The sequence below is a fragment of the Elaeis guineensis genome, chromosome 4 (genome assembly GCF_000442705.2).
Source record: "Elaeis guineensis isolate ETL-2024a chromosome 4, EG11, whole genome shotgun sequence".
NCBI lineage: Eukaryota > Viridiplantae > Streptophyta > Magnoliopsida > Arecales > Arecaceae > Elaeis > Elaeis guineensis.
The window spans coordinates 23,992,702-24,010,059 of NC_025996.2; the positions used below are offsets into that span (position 1 = coordinate 23,992,702).

The 17,358-nt window shown below is 43.1% G+C and overlaps 1 protein-coding gene across 1 annotated transcript; it reads right to left on the bottom strand.

The window, feature by feature from the left end:
* Positions 1–14,728: 14,728 nt before the first annotated feature.
* On the bottom strand, positions 14,729–16,883 carry LOC105037011 (protein FATTY ACID EXPORT 4, chloroplastic). Its single transcript, XM_073255872.1, has 4 exons — positions 16,492–16,883; positions 16,283–16,347; positions 15,173–15,260; positions 14,729–15,048 (listed from the first exon to the last, which is right to left on the bottom strand). Exons 1-4 carry the CDS (start codon positions 16,736–16,738, stop codon positions 14,939–14,941), a joined length of 510 nt encoding a protein of 169 aa, XP_073111973.1. The 5' UTR covers positions 16,739–16,883; the 3' UTR covers positions 14,729–14,938.
* Between the last annotated feature and the right edge of the window lie 475 nt (positions 16,884–17,358).

Sequence of the window (17,358 nt, forward strand, 5' to 3'; positions counted from 1 at the left end):
TTTCAAAACACTCCACTATTTTTTTTTGTTTTAGGATCGCACCTAAAAGTTAAGTTATTTACTGTACCAATCATGCATATGGCTATTTAAAACTGATTGCTGATAAATAGATCACTATATCCATCTTAAAATGGACAGTTAAAAAATAGCCAACACTAAAATGTCTAAATGGGCTTTGAAGTATCGTAGCAAACCCCTATTCAGCTACAATTATCATATGATGGCAAGCTCAGATAACAGGAGGAACATTCATTTTCTTATAACAAATTATGATCATACTCTTTGTTAAACAGCCTGGTAATAGTTTGGGACTTGCACCAATAAATCAACCAACTTGAATGTTGCATGCATTCTACTCTTTTCTGGCCACCAACCTTGGCCCCATTACAACCACCAGCTTGTAAGAAATCTATTGGGGTAGGTTTCCGTCACTTAGCTGACTATCTTGCTTTCTCATCCATGAGCGATTAAGAAAACACAACTAACCGATAATTAATCTGACTCGATTATAGAAAGTTTCCCCCGTTTGGGTAGATGTCGGGCGTCATTACTGACATCCAACCGATTGAAGGATGGATGCCCCTAGTTGGCACTACCCCGACTAGAGTTAATGTGCCTCCCACTGCTGCTCAGCCTATAATGACTTAATGGTCGATTAACAACCGATCATGCCAAACAAAAACACGGCATCTCGGCAATTTCACTCTGCGACTCGAGCAACATGGATCTCTACCAACTAACTGCAAACTGAATATGCCATCATACAACTTGGAGAAGTCACATCAAGGTCATGTCACTCAGACACCATACCTGGCAGGCTAGCTGCGCCCATGATGGGATACTATGATCTCATTAAATGTGCTCCAAGGTCATTTATTACACCCCACGCCTATAGCGTCTGCCACTGTGTGCGCGCTAAATAAAGAGCATGCTCGCTGCCGGTATTTAAAGACGTTAGTAGCATCATGTCACACCGTACGACAGGACATGATCGATATGATCGTCTGTCTTTCATCATTTATTTTGTTCCCTCTATAAATAGAGATAAGTGGGGATCCCTCCAAAAGGGACAAAAATGAGCCATTCTAGAATCCAGAGATTCTGCTCTCTTTCTCTTAAAGCATGCACTGATTGAGCATCGGAGGATTTCATCGGAGCAACCTCCATGGGACTTTTTTGTAGATCTTCCTTCTTTTGGCATCGAGCGGAGTCCAGCACCATCTCAATCCCAGTTTCATCCTCACCCCTCGTCTTGGCTTTGATTGTTTGCACCTTCTCTAGTGACGGTACCTCACTCATCAGTAGTCCCTCAACCAATTGACAGGCACGACTCTAGTTGGCCTTGCCCGACTACTTACTACTGACTACCTATTGAAGTCAAACCATAACAGTTTGCATGCTAGGAAGGGGGGGCAGAGGGGTCTGTTGAGTAAAACTCTCTCCAAGAACTTTCATGGCCAAGACAAAGCGTAGAATATCTCTGCTGGTTCTATTCGACACTCATCGTGGCGTGACACACCTCCAGCAATCCCTGGAGAGCCATGTGCTTCACGACTGCCAGTGATGATAGATCTTGAGTTTGCTGCCCTCATGCAGAAGATGAAAAGTCTTACCAAAGCCGTCCAAGGTCTCCAACAACAGCAACAACAACAACTGGGAGAGGTCGCAGTGCGCGATGCGCCTTCTAAGCACAGCCACCGACCGCGATCTCTAACCCACCATTCTACGCACCATTCCTATCGAGCGAGTTCTCGCTTGTCCGATGGCCGCCACATCCGAAGTCATGGCCGCTTCGCGTGTCAACTCCAGTGATCGTCGGTACGAACTCAATGCAAGGGAAGAGGCCGCGATTGCCCTTGAGATCTTTTCTTCTAGGAAGGCTCTACTCCAGGCTACTCGCGGCATCCAGGTATGTTGCAACAATGATTGGATGAGTACGACTAAAAATTGAAGGAGATAAATTGCCATTTGGAATGACTCCAAACAAATCATCGTGACCCGATTAATGAATTCAGCATCAGTACGAATCTGCCTTTCTCAAGATGGATCCTCGACGAGCCGGTTTCTGATCAGTTCAAAATGCTACAAATCAAGCCATACGATGACTCCACAGACTCACTTGATCATCTTGAGAGCTATAAACCCTCATGCTTCTACAAAGGGCATCCGACGCCTTCCTCTGTATTGCTTTTTCAGTTACGCTCCAAAAAATCATGCAGACGTGGTACTCGAGGCAACAATTAGAAAGTATCGATTCTTTTGAACAGTTCAAGTAGCTGTTCGTGGCACACTTCGGCACAAACTAAAGAGTGCCCAGAACTACTGATAGTCTTTTCTCTATTCGTCAACAGGACGGAGAATCTTTGTGAAAATTTGTGGTGCGTTTCAACACTGCCACCTTGGAGGTCAAGGACCTCGATGAGGCAACGGCCATTGCGGCGATGAAGCGAGGACTCCCAAACTTTAAGTTCATCTACTCTTTGGATAAGATGCTTCTCGATTTTACGTTTGAACATACATAGAAGTACATTCGCACTGAGAAAGCCACAACTGACTACCATCAGTTCGAGGAAAAAAGCCAAAAGAAGAAGGCAAGGAAGGGAGGAAGCTTCGGAGAGCCTAGTCGGATTCGAGTCGAGAATGAGGCTCCACCTTTCTGACTAAGCCAGAGGCTCAAAAACTTTATAGGCAGATATGACTACTACATTCCTCTGACTGCTTTTCGATCATAGATTTTGATAGAGATAGAAGGAGAAAGCTTTCTTTGTCGACCCCCACCAATGAAAATAAAATCTTGAGATCGAAAATACTATTGTCGCTTCCATCACGACCACGGACATGATACGGAGGAATGCCACCAGCTAAAGAACGAGATCGAGAATCTGATAAGGTGGAGATATCTTGAAAAGTACATGCAAGAGGCCTTGCACAGCTGTCCTCCGATCTATCTTGTTCGAAATCCAAAAACAGACTCACGTCCAACCAACGACTGGCGTGATCAGCATGATCTCGGTGGGACCACGACCCTCGGGGCAGACGACTGCGGAAGCACTTCCAAGCACCAACACACCAGCAATGACATCGTCTTTACTAAAGCAGATCTGTCAGGAGTTCAAATTCTTTATGATGATGCTGTAGTCGTGTGAATGATAATTGCCAACTATGATGTAAAGAGATATCTCATTGATAATGAAAGTTCGCTGACGTGATTTTTTATGATTGTTTCTCCTGTATGCAATGACTTTTTGCTAAACTTCTCAGACTTGTTAATGTTCCTCTAGTCGGGTTTACAAGTGACTCGATCAAAGTAGAGGGTGAGATTGAACTTCCTATCATGGTAGGACAACAACCTCAACAATCGATCATTCGCTTCAACTTTCTCGTAGTCGAATCCCATCCACCTATAATATCATCTTAGGGTGGTTCAGATTGAATGCATTTCGAGCAGTCATCTCAACCTATCACCTGCTCGTACGTTTTTCGATAAGGAACGGATTGGTAAGATGCGTGGAGACCGACAGTTGGTCCGACAATGCTACTTAACTTCCATTAGTGGAAAAAAGACAGCTAAATTCTTCTCATCGATGACGGACTGGATCAGAGAGAAATTGAAAGCCAGAAGAATCTACAGAATAGCTCATCTCAGTTTCTTTACTCGGTGGAGATCTAAAACCATTCAAATCGGATTCTCACTAAGCAAGGAATTGCAAGAGAAGCTGATCAATTTTCTAAGAAGGAGGCTGACATCTTTGCCGATCCGCCTCAGACATGTCAGGCATTCCTCAGAGGTTATTGTCCACCGACTGAACATTGATGTTAACCACAAATCGGTGAGATAAAAGAAGAGAAGCTTTGCTCCAGAGCGACAGAAGGTCATTAACGAAGTGTTGACAAGCTATGGACAACCGACTTCATCCACAAGGCAACCTACCCGGACTGGCTCGCGAATGTGGTTATGATCAAGAAAGCAAGTGGTAAATGATGCATCTGCATTGACTACACTAACTTGAACAAAGCCTGTTCCAAAGATAGTTTTTCTCTCCCCCGAATAGATCTACTAGTTGATGCGATAGTCGAACATTAGCTACTTAGTTTATGGATGCCTTCTCCGGCTTCAATCAAATCCGGATGGCACTTGAAGATGAGGAGAAAATGGCATTTATTATCGAGAAAGGTTTATACGCTACAAAGTCATATGCCCTTTGGCCTCAAGAACGTTGGAGCAACATATCAAAAACTAGTCAATAAAGTCTTTAAAATCCAAATCGGACACAATATGAAGGTTTATATCGACGACGTGCTTGTGAAAAGTACTGAAGCTGCCCTTCATATCAGTGACCTGACTAGGCTTTCGATGCCCTGTGGAAGTATCGGATGAAGCTAAACCCGACTAAGTGTGCCTTTGGCATCACATCAAAAATTTTTTCGATTTTATGGTAATAAAAAGAGGCATCGAGGCCAATCCCGAGAAGATCAAGGCAGTTCTTGATATAAAATTTTTAAATTCTTGAAAGGACATTCGAAGATTGGCGGGATGAATTACATCCCTAAGTCGATTTATCTCCAGGTCTGCAGAACGGTGCCTCCCTTTCTTTAAAATCTTAGGCAGATGAAAGACTTCATCTGGATGGAGGAGTGTCAAAAATCTTTTGATGAATTAAAGCAGTACCTCACTCTCCTCCACTTTTAGCAAAGCTTAGCATCGATGATGAATTACTCATATACGTGGCGACCACTTCTGAAGCCATCAGCTCGGTGATGGTCCGAGAAGAAGACAAAGTGTAAAAGCCCATCTACTATATAAGCCAGATGCTACGTGATGCTGAAATAAGATATTCAAGGATTGAAAAGGTCGTTTTTACGATTGTGACTACTATTCGATGGTTGCGGCCTTAGTTTCAGGCCTATTCGGTAAAAGTCCTTACTGACCTCCCCTAAGATCTATACTTTACAGATCGGATACTTCGAGGAGAATGACAAATGGACGGTCGAGCTCATCGAGTTTGACCTTTCTTTTGTCCCAAGAATGTCAATGAAATCTCAGATCCTCACCGACTTCATCGTTGAATACACTCTGACAAATAATGATCAAGTCAAAGGTAACTCCATAGAGAGCACTCACGAGCCGCCTGGATTTTGCACGTTTATGGAGTCTCAAACCCTCAAGGATGCGGCGCGAGCCTGATCTTGACCCACATTGACGGAATGGTGATCGAGTATGCTCTTCGATTCGACTTTAAGGCTTCAAACAATCAAGCAGAGTATGAGACCCTAATAGCTAGACTCAAGATTGCTCAGGATCTCGATGTAAATGCCTACGGGTATTCACCGATTCGCAACTCATCGCTGGACAATTTCGAGAAAAATATGCAGTCCGAGATCCTGTTCTCTCCAGATATTTACAAAGACTTAAGTCTCTACTTTCGATTACTTCAAAATTTCTCATATTCCTCGCTCTAAGAATATTCGAGCTGACTCTTTGTGCCATCTTGCTACCTCTAGTTGTGCAGACTTTGAAAAAATCTTTATCGAGTATCTTGAGAGCCCGAGCATAGACTCAGAAGAAGAGATCCACTAGATTGAAGTCGGGTAAGAGCCAAGTTGGATTGACCCGTTCATCAATTTTTGACCAATGGGACCTTGCCAACTGATCCTGTCGAGGCACGTTGAGTAAAAAGTTTGGCAACTCGATACGTGATCATAGACAATCAACTTGACAGGAGGACAGTGTCTCTACCCTTGCTCAGGTGTCTCCGACTTTTTGAGGCCGACTATACCCTCGAGAGGTGTATGAAGGCATTTGTGGCAACCACTTGGGGGGCAAGTCGCTATCGTACAAAATTCTTTGATAAGAATATTACTGGCCAACCATATAGAAGGATGCGTATGATTTGATACAGAAGTACGACCAATGTCAAAGATTCGCCAATATTTAGAGGCTCCTATCCAGCTATCTTACGGCCATCTCGGCACCCTGGCCATTTGATCAATCGAGTGTCGACCTACTTGGTCCATTCCTGCCTCTTAGTGGATAAAGAAAATTTTTCATTGTGATCATTAATTACTTTACCAAGTGGGTCAAAACCGAACTATTAGCACAGATAACAGAACAGAAGACTAGCTTTCTTTGAAAATCATTATCTATCGATTTGGTCTGTTCGGGTAATTGTCACCACAACGATCGATAATTCAACAACGCCAGATTCAAAAAATTTTGTGTAAAATATTATATCATCTACAAGCTTACTTCGATTAGATATCCCAATGTAATGAAAAAGCTGAGGTGACCGACAGGATGATTCTTCAAGGCCTAAAAATCAGAATCGATCAAGCCAAAGAAAGTTGGGCCGACGAGCTTCACATGTCATGTAGTTTTATCGAACGACTCCTCGAATTCCAACCAGAGAAACTCCGTTCAAATTGGCATTTGGAACTGAAGCCATGATTCCAGTTGAAATCTGTCTATCTTCAACTCGAGTGGAGTACTTTGACGAATCAACCAACTCGGACAAGAGACGAGCAGACTTGGATCTACTTGAAGAAACTCGAAAAAAGTCCGATTAAGAATAGTCTCCTACCAGCAAAGGATAGCGAGATATTATAATTCCCAAGCCAAGCCAAAGATTTTTTGAGTAGGAGACTTAGTCCTGAGAAGAGCAGAAATTTTCAAGCCCATTGAGCAGAAAAAATTATCTCCGAATTGGGAGGGTCCTTACAGAGTCTCGATAATGCTGCAATCAGAGGTCTACAAAATCAAAAATCTTGATGACACCAAGATTCCTCGATCTTGCAACGTCGAGAACCTGCGAAAGTATTATCAATGAGAATACCTTATCAAATAAAAAGGTCTTTATTCTTACAAGTCATGTGTCTAACAACTTAAGTTCTCGGCAAACTACATTACAACCACTCCCTCGTCGGCTTGTACCTGACGAAGCGCTAGTCGGCTCACACCCTATAACGAAGTCGGGAGTGGGCCCGTTCTTAACAATGGATGGGTCCTTCAATCATAAGCGCACCCACCAAGAGCTACGACATTAGATTGAATACGAGATCCAGGCAAAATCATTGCATTAGTCGGCTAAAATTCGATTATCGGAGCCATACGGTCCGACAACTGCCGCCATACTCGCAACAGCCCAAGGCTGCAAGTGTAAGAGTTACAATTTGTCATACGATCCGATGAAAACAGATTGCGCTAAGTTGGCTCAATACCACAGCCAAAGATCGATCGATTTTGCGGGAAGACTATAGCCTACTCGGCTAGCTACTCCTGCGAACTATTTTGACCGACTTCGTTACTTAGTCGATTTTGTGGGAAGGCTACGGCCTAATGGCTAGCTACTTCTTATGAATTATTTGACCGACTTCATTACTTAGTCGATTTTGTGGGAAGGCTGTGCCTACTCGGCTAGCTACTTTTTACGAACTATTTTGACCGACTTTGTTACTTAGTCATTTTATGAGAAGGCTGCGGCCTACTCAGCTAGCGACTTCCTACGAATTATTTGACCAACTTCGTTATTTAGTTGATTTTGTGGGAAGACTAGCCTACTTGGCTAGCTACTTCCTACGAATTATTCGACAGATGCAGCTACTTAGTCAAATTAGTAGGAAGTCTACCAAGAAAATAAAAAACGAGAGAAGTACATACAGACAAAAGAAGTCGGACAACTTATATATATAAAAATAGTAAGTATTCATTTCATTTCTAAAAAGTTTATTACAAAAGAGAAAGAGTACAAAAGATGTTTAGAAACTTGATTGGGGGCGATCCACTTCGGCTTCTACGTTTCATTATCCGACTCATCCGATTCTTTATCGGGCTGGAGGCAGCTCAAGTCCATCTTGGGCAAGAGATGATGAACTTGCTTCTTGTACTCTCGAAGTCGAGTTGAAATGCATCCACCTCGGCGTCAGCAAGCTCATCTTCATACTCCTTCAATTCGCGAAACTCGATCAGTGCTCAAGAAGCAACTTTTGAACTCGAGTTTCTGTCGATGTCAACTTTTCTTGGAGTTTGACTGTAATCTTCTCGACGGCACTCTTGGCCTCCTCAGTAGCCTTCTCTGCCTTCAAAACCCTCTCCTTCTCCTGTTGAGGGCACTTTCAGTCGACTCCATTTCTGCTTGATAATCGGCCTTCAGCTTTTGAATTCTTTTTTGTCGCTTTGCTGCTGGGCCGCCAGATTGATCAATTCGGCCTCTAGCAGAGAGATCTTCTTTCTGCTCTTTCTCTCCCGCTCTTCGACAGCTTGGAGGAGCTCATCGAAGACCTCGGCCCTCATACGAGCAGTCTGGGCCTGGTCTCCAACTCGTGGTTGATCTGGAAGGACTTGATCAACCTTTCAGACAGAACAATAATGTCGTGGATCATCTGCAATACAAAAAAAAAGTAGCTAAGTAACCTACTCGGTAAGAAAGAAAGTGGCTGAACAAAAGAAGCTCAAATACTTATCCTGATTAACGACATGTAGGCATCCGACTGTATCTCAGAGATCGGGCATACTTTTTTGACTTCCCAATCTGCGGGGAGCATCACCATCTTCGCCAACTCTACGACGAGTTGGCGTCTCGGAGCGTCGATCGGTGGCATTGAAGGCATCCCGATCACTATAGTCGGCTCCCCAGAAGGCAGGTCCGGACCATAGTCTACAGTAAAATGGGGAGATCGGTGCTTTACCCTTATCAGTAGCTTTCCGACTAGCTGCTGACTCCCTCCGGATCCGACTGGAATCGAAGAGCTTGAATTGCTTCGGCCTTCTTCGTCGGAGCTTCGACGACCTCTATGTTGTCCTCGGTTAAGGGAGAGGCCGCGACTGTCACGACCTCGGTAGAGGGTGGGAGACGAGCGTGTTGTCGGTACTCGAGATGGCGACGACGGCTGCGTGCTTTTCGGCACCCGAATCGGAGACTCCTCCCTCAACTTCTTCGACTGTCGAGATGGGCCCCAGGCCCAGATGCTGCCTTAGTCTTTTTTTTTGGATCGCCTCCTTCAGCGATCCTGCTGTGACCCGCATGCCTGCATGAACACAACAAAAAGAAGAAGACGATTAGCCATCGAATAAAGCAAAAAATACAAAAAGAATCTATGGAGAAGAAAACTATCAAGATGGCTAGTCGGGCTAATCCCGACATGTAGAGGGACTGCTTCTTGAGCAGCTTCTGATGCACGAGGATCTGGACTTCGAAAAGCTTCTCGTGCGCCTCCCGATCCTTGTTCAGAATAGTGTGTCCCTATTCGAGGAAAGATTTGGGGTGGTCCAGGTCCAATCAAAATCCCATGGGTGGTCGGCGGTAATGTAGAAAAGTTTACCCTTCCACCCATGGATAGAAGAAGAGAATTTCTTAAAGATTTATTGTCGGGGCTGAGGGCAGAAGAACCACCACCCCGTTCTTGGGATGTTTCTTCAGGACAAAGATGGCCCGAAACAAAGGACTCGAGGTTCGATACGGAGGAGATGACAAAGGACAACAAAAAAAAAGAATACGAATGGAATTGGGAGCAAGCTGAGCAGGAACGACCTCGTAAAGATCGAAGATATTGGCGAAGAAGGGTGAAGAAGGAATTGGAGTCCCGACCGAAGAAACTCCTCATGGATGGCAATATAGCCATCAAGAGGACGAATGACCCGACCTTCTTCGTCGAGTGCCATCAGCTGATATGGACTAGGGATATGATAATGTCCCCCTAGTCGGACGATTGTCGATTTAGTCAGCTCGGACCTCTCTACAAGAGGTCTGAAGGTGTTCTCAGGAGCCGACTATTCATTCGACTCACTCGAGTCTGACTGACCCTTTTGAGAAAACACCATGTCGGGCTCATCTCGAGTAATCAACTCGATCGCCCTCTGGCTTGTTGGAGCTCAAGAACTCCGGTCACCGATCAGAGTCTCATCATCGGACTCTCTGCCAGAAGAAGACATTGAAAAGATAGAAAAAGAAAAGACGAAGGAGAGGGAGGACCAAGGAAGATAACCTCTAAGAAAGCAAGAAAACCAGCAATGGGGTTTGACGCCGACAGAAGACCGACATCGGGGAAGATGACTCGCTAGCAGCAAAACCCTCAGCAAAGAAGAGAGACGGTGTGGACTCAAGGAGCAGAAAGAAGAGAGAATGAAGCCAGAAACAGTGGGGGGGACCAACCCCTATATATAGATTTTCTCAACGTCAGGATCGATGCTGAGTACCGTGCCTAGCTCAGAGATGATGACATGTGGCGGCAATCTCGATCCTTCCGACGTTCGTTCAGTGTGCCACCGTTCAGATCTTGCCGAGTAGGCTTAATCCGTATGATTGCAGATTGGACCAACGAGCGACTGACATGCGGATGACTCGGATATACGTGCTCATTATTATCCTGCCAGTCGATCTCCTGTCATTAATACAGAAGATCATCTCGAGCTCCACAGCTTTTATTGCCACGCAACCTACGAAAGGATGGCACTGCCGCATGAAAAGACATGATGACGGTTCGCCCGACGAAGAGATAGCCGAGTTGCAGTTGACTGAAGTAACTCGTAACGGACCAAGGACGAACTCCTCTCACTCGACTAACTACTAAGTCAGACTCGAAAGTTGGGAGGCAAGTGTTGGGGTAGGTTCCCGTCACTTAGCCGACTATCCTACCTTCTCATCCGTGAGCCAACTAAGAAAACACCGACTAACTGACAATCAATCCGACTCGGTTATACAAAGTTTTTTCTCCATTTGGGTAGATGTCGGATGCCATTACTGACATCCAGTCGACTGAAGGATAGATGCCTCTGGTTGGCACTACAGAACTAGAGTTAATGTGCCTTCCATTGCTGCTCAGCCTACAACCAACTTAATGGTCGGTTAATAACCGATTATGCCAAACAAAGATACGGCATCTTGGCAATTCCATCCTGCCGACTTGGGCAATATGGATCTCTACCAACTAACTGCAAACCTAATATGGCCATCATATGACTTGAAGAAGCCACATCAAGATCATGTCACTCAGACACCATACCCTGACCGGCTAGCTGTCGTCATGATGAGATATTACGATCTTATTAAATGCACCCTAAGGGTTATTTATTATGCCCCACGTCTTGTAGCGTCTGCCAGCGTGTGCGTGCCGAATAAAGAGCATGCTTGCCGCCGACATTTAAAGATGCCCACGTGACATCATGTCACGCCGTACAACAGGACATGATCGTCTGTCCTCTCATCATTTATTTTGCTCCCTTTATAAATAGAGGTAAGCGGGGATTCCTCCAGAGGGGATAAAAACGAGCCATTCTAGAACCCAGAGATTCTGCCTCTCCTTTTTCTTAAAGCATACACTGATTTGAGTGTCGGAGCCACCTTTGATGGGATTTGTTTTGCAGGTCTTCCTTCTTTTGGCATCGAGCGGAGCCCAGCACCATCTCAAGCCCAGTTTCGTCCTCGTCCCTTATCTTGGCTTTGACTGTTTGCACCTTCTCCGGTGACGGTACCTCCCTTATCAATAGTCCCTCAACCAATTGACCGGCATGACTCCTAGTTGGCCTCTGCCGACTACTTACTACCGACTACCTACCGGAGTCAAACCACAACAAAACCTAATTGGAAGAGTGTTATAAATGTATAAGGTTCCCAACCTACTGTTCAAGCTTCATCCCACAAGTTAAAACAGTTTCAGGGATACTTGCTCCGATAGGAAGGAAGCAAAAATATGGGCATGAAGAGAGTTCTGGCATGGTATTGTTTGCTTGCTCTCTGCTCATTGGCATCAGTTTCACGAGCGCAGGACTCGGCTTACCTGAACCAACTTGTCCCTTGCTTGAGTTACCCAACTCCAAGAAGACTCCCTCAACCAGCTGCTGCAACCCTTTGAAGTCTCTGATCATAAAGTCGGATCCTCGATGCCTCTGCAGCATGCTGGGTGGCAACTCGGGGACACGGCAGGTTTGGGTAAGTATGTCAGAGGACCAGCTATTATCTGCAAGGTGTGGAGAAAAACATCATGCTGGCTTTTGCAAAAGCAAGCACCTCAACTCTGATGGGGAGTTGATAAAGAATCCCTTATGATATGGCCTTTTTGTTTCAGGTCCCATAACCCTCCAAGTCTCCAAGATAGATCAATTTTTTTGATAAACAATTCGATGTGCAGGATGGAACAATTTAATTTTAGTAGGAAACCAAATAGAGTACTTACATTGCACAGCTTACGGTGATAAACATTAAGAAAGTAAACCTGATGTGCAGGTTTCAGCAAGAAAAAAAAACAACGGTCTCAAACTCAGCTGCGGAGTTTCCTGGTGCAAATGCTGTGAATGTTATGGATGTCCTCCTGTCATTGATGGCTCATACCATTTTGGCTTCTCTTGGATAAAGTCCGAAACAAGTTACTGGTTCGATCTGCTATGGGGTGAGCTTCCTTTTCCTACATGTCTCACTCTTGCATTTGTTTTTCCTCGTTTGATTGCATGATATTGTGTGCTTAAAAGCAGTATATGCTGAAATAGTAACACAATTTTGAGCCTAAGACAAATATACATGGAGACAAAGCATGGATCACAGAGATATGTAGAGGTTAACCCAGGTGATGATGAAGTCCATCTGGAGGAAACTTGATTTGTGGATTAATGTCTTTTTCCGTAACAAGGATTTGTTGATTAATGTCACAAATGTAATGATATGGACCTAAAAAGACATTGCCAGCCAACAACGTGACTCTACCAACTTCCTCATCATGAGGAAGCTTGATTTGTTGATCAATGTCTTTTTCCCGCAACAAGGATTTGTTGATTAATGCCATAAATTTAATGACATTGACCTAAAAAGACATTGCTAGACACCAACGCAACTCTACGAGCTTCCTCTTTCCTTGTTGTTCGGAAAACTTGCAGGATTGCCACCACATGGATTTGAATTTGCACCATCCAAGCACAAGAACAGAGTGGAAAAGTAACAACAGCCTACCAACGTCCTATTGGCTAAAAGCCTAAGAACACTATAACCTATCTAGGGAGCTATAAAACAGTAACTGTGATAGTCCCACATCGGTGGGGTAGAAATTTAAATGGGATTTATAATAACTTACATGGGCTACTATCAACAACTAGACTTAGATATTTTTGAACCGCATGGTTTAAGGTCTAAACAAGTTGTTGAGTCAGTAGTCAGTGTGGAGGTGACAGAAATGGTATAGCATCCTGACTGGATATCATGTGGACTATGTTGGATAGAGCATCTGATGAGATATCTTTGATCCGATGGGGGGAGGTTAACCATCGAGGAGGTGACAGCGGCATGATGGGCAGATTTAATAGGGAGATTGTGATATCCATATTGATGAATAAAATTTAAGTGGGGTTTATAATAACTTACATGGACTAGTACCAACAATTGGATTAGGTATTTTAGGTGGTTTATAAAATAATGGGTCAGTGTCTTGGGGTCAGTAGGACCCTCCGTTTAAGGTCAAAATAAGTTGTTGGGTCAGTGGTCGGTGTGGAGCATGACAGTAAGAGAACTACAAAATCAATCTGAAAGCAAAGCAAATCTAATTGAATTTGACCCTAAACTCCTCTTCTGAACTTTGGTCTATATCCTGTGGAGCAAAAATTCTGGAGACTGATTGTCTGATGGGTCTTATGATCTTCCATTAACTAGATTAACTTGCCACTGGCATGGGTTCGAGTCGCAATGGATGCTGCAGCTTTGATTAAATATAGAACATATGATCATGAGGGAGCTGATCCTAATGGCCCAAGTGCGGAGTTTGGAAGAGGTTTCTGGTCCTTTCATCCGTGGTGGTGTTGGGGTGACATATCATCCGTTGGGCTTGATCACGCTCAGGAGAGGTAGTTGGCTAGTGCCTCTGATCCCAATTTACTGTACCAAAAAAACTAGATCAACTTATGGCTGAAAACTTAAAAAAGGAGGAAGCTGATGGTGTTACCTTGTCTGGGTGATCATTGATGAAAACGAAGTTTAAAATGAATTTACTGAATAGTTGCCGAATCATCTGGAGAATTTGCTTAGCTGAACTCCATAGGAACTTTATCAGTGAAAACTTGCTAAATTAGCTGGAGAATCCCCTGCATCCTTCAAGGAACCTTTTATGGCTCATTTGACTCAGCGTGACCGCTTCCATTTTGTCCCTGAACTTTCCACTGTAGATAATGTCAAAATTACTAGTTGCTTGATAACGTCTACCTTAGATTCTTCTTCCAGTTAATCTGACAGAAAAGAAGAATATAATTGATAAAAAGAATTGATCGGAGCTCCATTATTCCATCAAAAATCAGTGATAAAGAAAATGACTTCAGGAGCTCATCTCCGGGGTCCATGGAGTCCACAATGGAGATTTCATTCAATGGTACAAGAAATACAAATATTATACCATCGATACAGGTGTGAGCATAACCGTGAAGAAAATTCATCATAATCAGGTACTTCAATTGTGGATGCTGCTATCCTTAATAACGCTCCCATATAAACCATGAGCACTAGAGATGTTTAGGTATGACTTAGTCTCCTAAAATCTCATTTCTGCAGTTTCATCAGTCATTTTAGGATGATTAAATCAGGTAAGGCTTCCAAAACATAAGGGAGATTGACCTCGACTTCAAGTGAGTACACAGATACCCCAAACAACAAGCGATCTTGTCACACATCTGAAGAGGCAGTTGCCATTTTACCTCAAACTGTTTCCAACTCTTAAATTTTTTGAAGGCACCTGTTCCTGGTTTCCATGGTTAGTTGCACAGATATAGTCAAATTCAAAATCTTTATTTCCTTTATTCAGTAGCATCAGATATGCGGAAAATGCAGCAGAGCAGAATTACCTCACCAGCATGAATACAACCTATAAATAATATTCCTGCAGAACCACCATCCTTCATATTGTACATCTCATATTACAGACCCAAATCAAGCCAGTATCTATGAAGAAAGGCTCAAGGTTACAGCTCCTGCATGATTTAAAACTTATCTTGCATATAAGAAGAAAAGAAAACTACCAAGGCACCAGCAGAAAGGCCCAATAATAGTCCAGAAGGAATTAATTTTCGAGTCGCAGCCAACCGTATACCTGAAAACACAACCGATGAGTTGAACCTAGTTGAAGACCCAACAACCAAACCACTAAGAAGCCTCCACAACAAGCGGCATTGGTTGTTGATAAAACATAAATGAGGAAAAAAAAAAGCACATACCAAATACAGCAGCAAAGAGGAAAGCAGACCCAAATCCGATGGCATCACCTACCGCCTTCGTCTCAGGTGACTGCATGAGATAATATGCCTACACCAACAAACATCACCAAACCAACATGAGTATTACTTGCAGCAAGGAAAAAAAAAAAAATACACTTGCAATATCATGATAAAACATCACATCAAGGAGACGAAGAACGATGACTCCGCAGGATGTATGACTAAAATGATTACACTGACAAAAGCCCCTTAAGAGGCACTAAATGTAAATGAATGAAATCAGCAGTACCATAAGCTAAAAGAAGGGCAATACTAGTAACATCCTGTCAGAAAGAGCATCGCAAGAAGCATCACAAATCAACTGAATATTGGGCTTTGAAAGATATCTCCCAACAGTGCAGATGAATAATGTGAATCCTGCAAGGCTGTATTCTGCATTTCAAAAGAGAATATAATATCTGTGGCACTATTCTGAGCATTCCCGATCCTCTATAAACTGAGCTTCTGCAATGCATGAATTAGAAAGAATTTATAAGTCCACCCAAGCAAAATGATGAGAAAATAACTTCTAGTGAAAATGAAAGCGCAGCACACCTTCATCTACCTTAATGTCCTCGTGGACTAAGTGGGGGAAGAAAAGAGCGAAGCAGCTTTCTACGAAGGCTTGGGATCAGCTTGTTCTCGCTCTGTTGTGCCAGTTTTGGAGGGAGCGAAACTCTAGGATTCTTCCTTTTTTTTTTTTTTTTTTGTGAAAAAAAAAAAAAAAAAAAACCCATATGCTCTTAGGCTACTGAATTCTGTTTTCTCATTCATAATAATTGCTAGGGGAGGGGAGGTTCCCTTCCCCCTCCATTATGCTCAAAAGAAGGATCTGCTGTTTCCTTAATTCTGAGGTTAGCGAATTTGTCTGGGTCTCAAACTAAATGATCTTTATCCCTCCCCCCCACCCCTTTTACAATTAACAGCATGAGTTTTTAGCCAGATCAAGACAGGAAATAACAGGTAGCAATGTCACACGAGTTCCAAACAATTCGAAGACACAAGGTCAGCTAGTTACCAAATTCTTCAAAAGAAAAGGAAAAGAACAAACGCTGGATTCTAGTTACTTACAACGGCCATGAGCGCAGCACCGGATAGTCCTCCAAGAATAGAGCCTTTACTTCTGGATCTCGCATCTGTAAATAAAGAGATGAGTCTTCAATTAATCAATTGAAAAAAAAAAAAAAAAAACGAAAGAAATTAGGGGTTTAGATGCAGGGAGTGATTAAAAATTTCTTCATTTTCGTGAAGATTGAAGGGGGAAGGAGTAAAAGGATTACAAGCAAAGAGGCCTCCACCCAGAAGAAGGGTGCCGTAGGCCGCACAGGTGGCAGGGGCGACGTCGACGAGAAGCTGAGCGCGGCAGTGGAGAGAGACGGTCTTCTTCTGGAAGTCATTCTTCCACTTCCGCTGGAAAATGGGGTGAGGAAATGAAGTGGTGAAGTGGGTTCTTTGGTTTGCGGCGGAAACCAGGGGAGGGAGGAAGAGGGAGCTACGAGAAAGACACGCGGCGGAGGAAGTCGACATGCTCGTTCGGTCGACCTCGGACACGGCCACTGAAGATGGGGGATTGGTTTCTTGTACCGGTACTACGATGATGACGATGGACCCGGCAAGGGCCGGGCCGGAGTTCCTAATGGCAATTGGTAGATGGCGACGTGAGAGAAATTCTTTCTGCACCGCGGTGTAAAAAATCCGACCGGGCACACCGTCTTATTCGATTAATCCGTATAATTTTTATTTTTTAATATATATTTAATATTTTATTTTTTTATTTAAAAATTTTATATGATAAAAATATTTTTATTTTTTATAAAAAAATTATGACATCTGATTTACATGATATATAATATTCATGTCGGATGTCATAATTTTTTACGGCACGGAGATATTTTCGTCATTCAAAATTTAAATAAAAAAATGAATTACGGATATTAAATATGCGTTGAAAAGTGGTTGGATAAAAATATCCTTCTCATATTATGATATTTGAGATGATATTATGGCATCAAAAGCAACATATGATGGATGCTATAATTTTTTATAAAAAATAGAGATATTTTTATGATAAAAAATTTTGAATGATGAAAATGCTCTTTTCTTTGAAAAAAATTATGACATCTGAGGTCAAAATATGACATCTGAGA

Coding starts and splice junctions, on each gene's coding strand:
- LOC105037011 (XM_073255872.1), bottom strand. CDS start 16,738: ATGTCGACTTCCTCCGCCGCGTGTCTTTCTCGTAGCTCCCTCTTCCTC. Junction 16,348..16,491: donor GGGTGGAGGCCTCTTTGCTT/GTAATCCTTTTA, acceptor CTTTATTTACAG/ATGCGAGATCCAGAAGTAAA. Junction 15,261..16,282: donor GTGCTGCGCTCATGGCCGTT/GTAAGTAACTAG, acceptor TTGTTGGTGTAG/GCATATTATCTCATGCAGTC.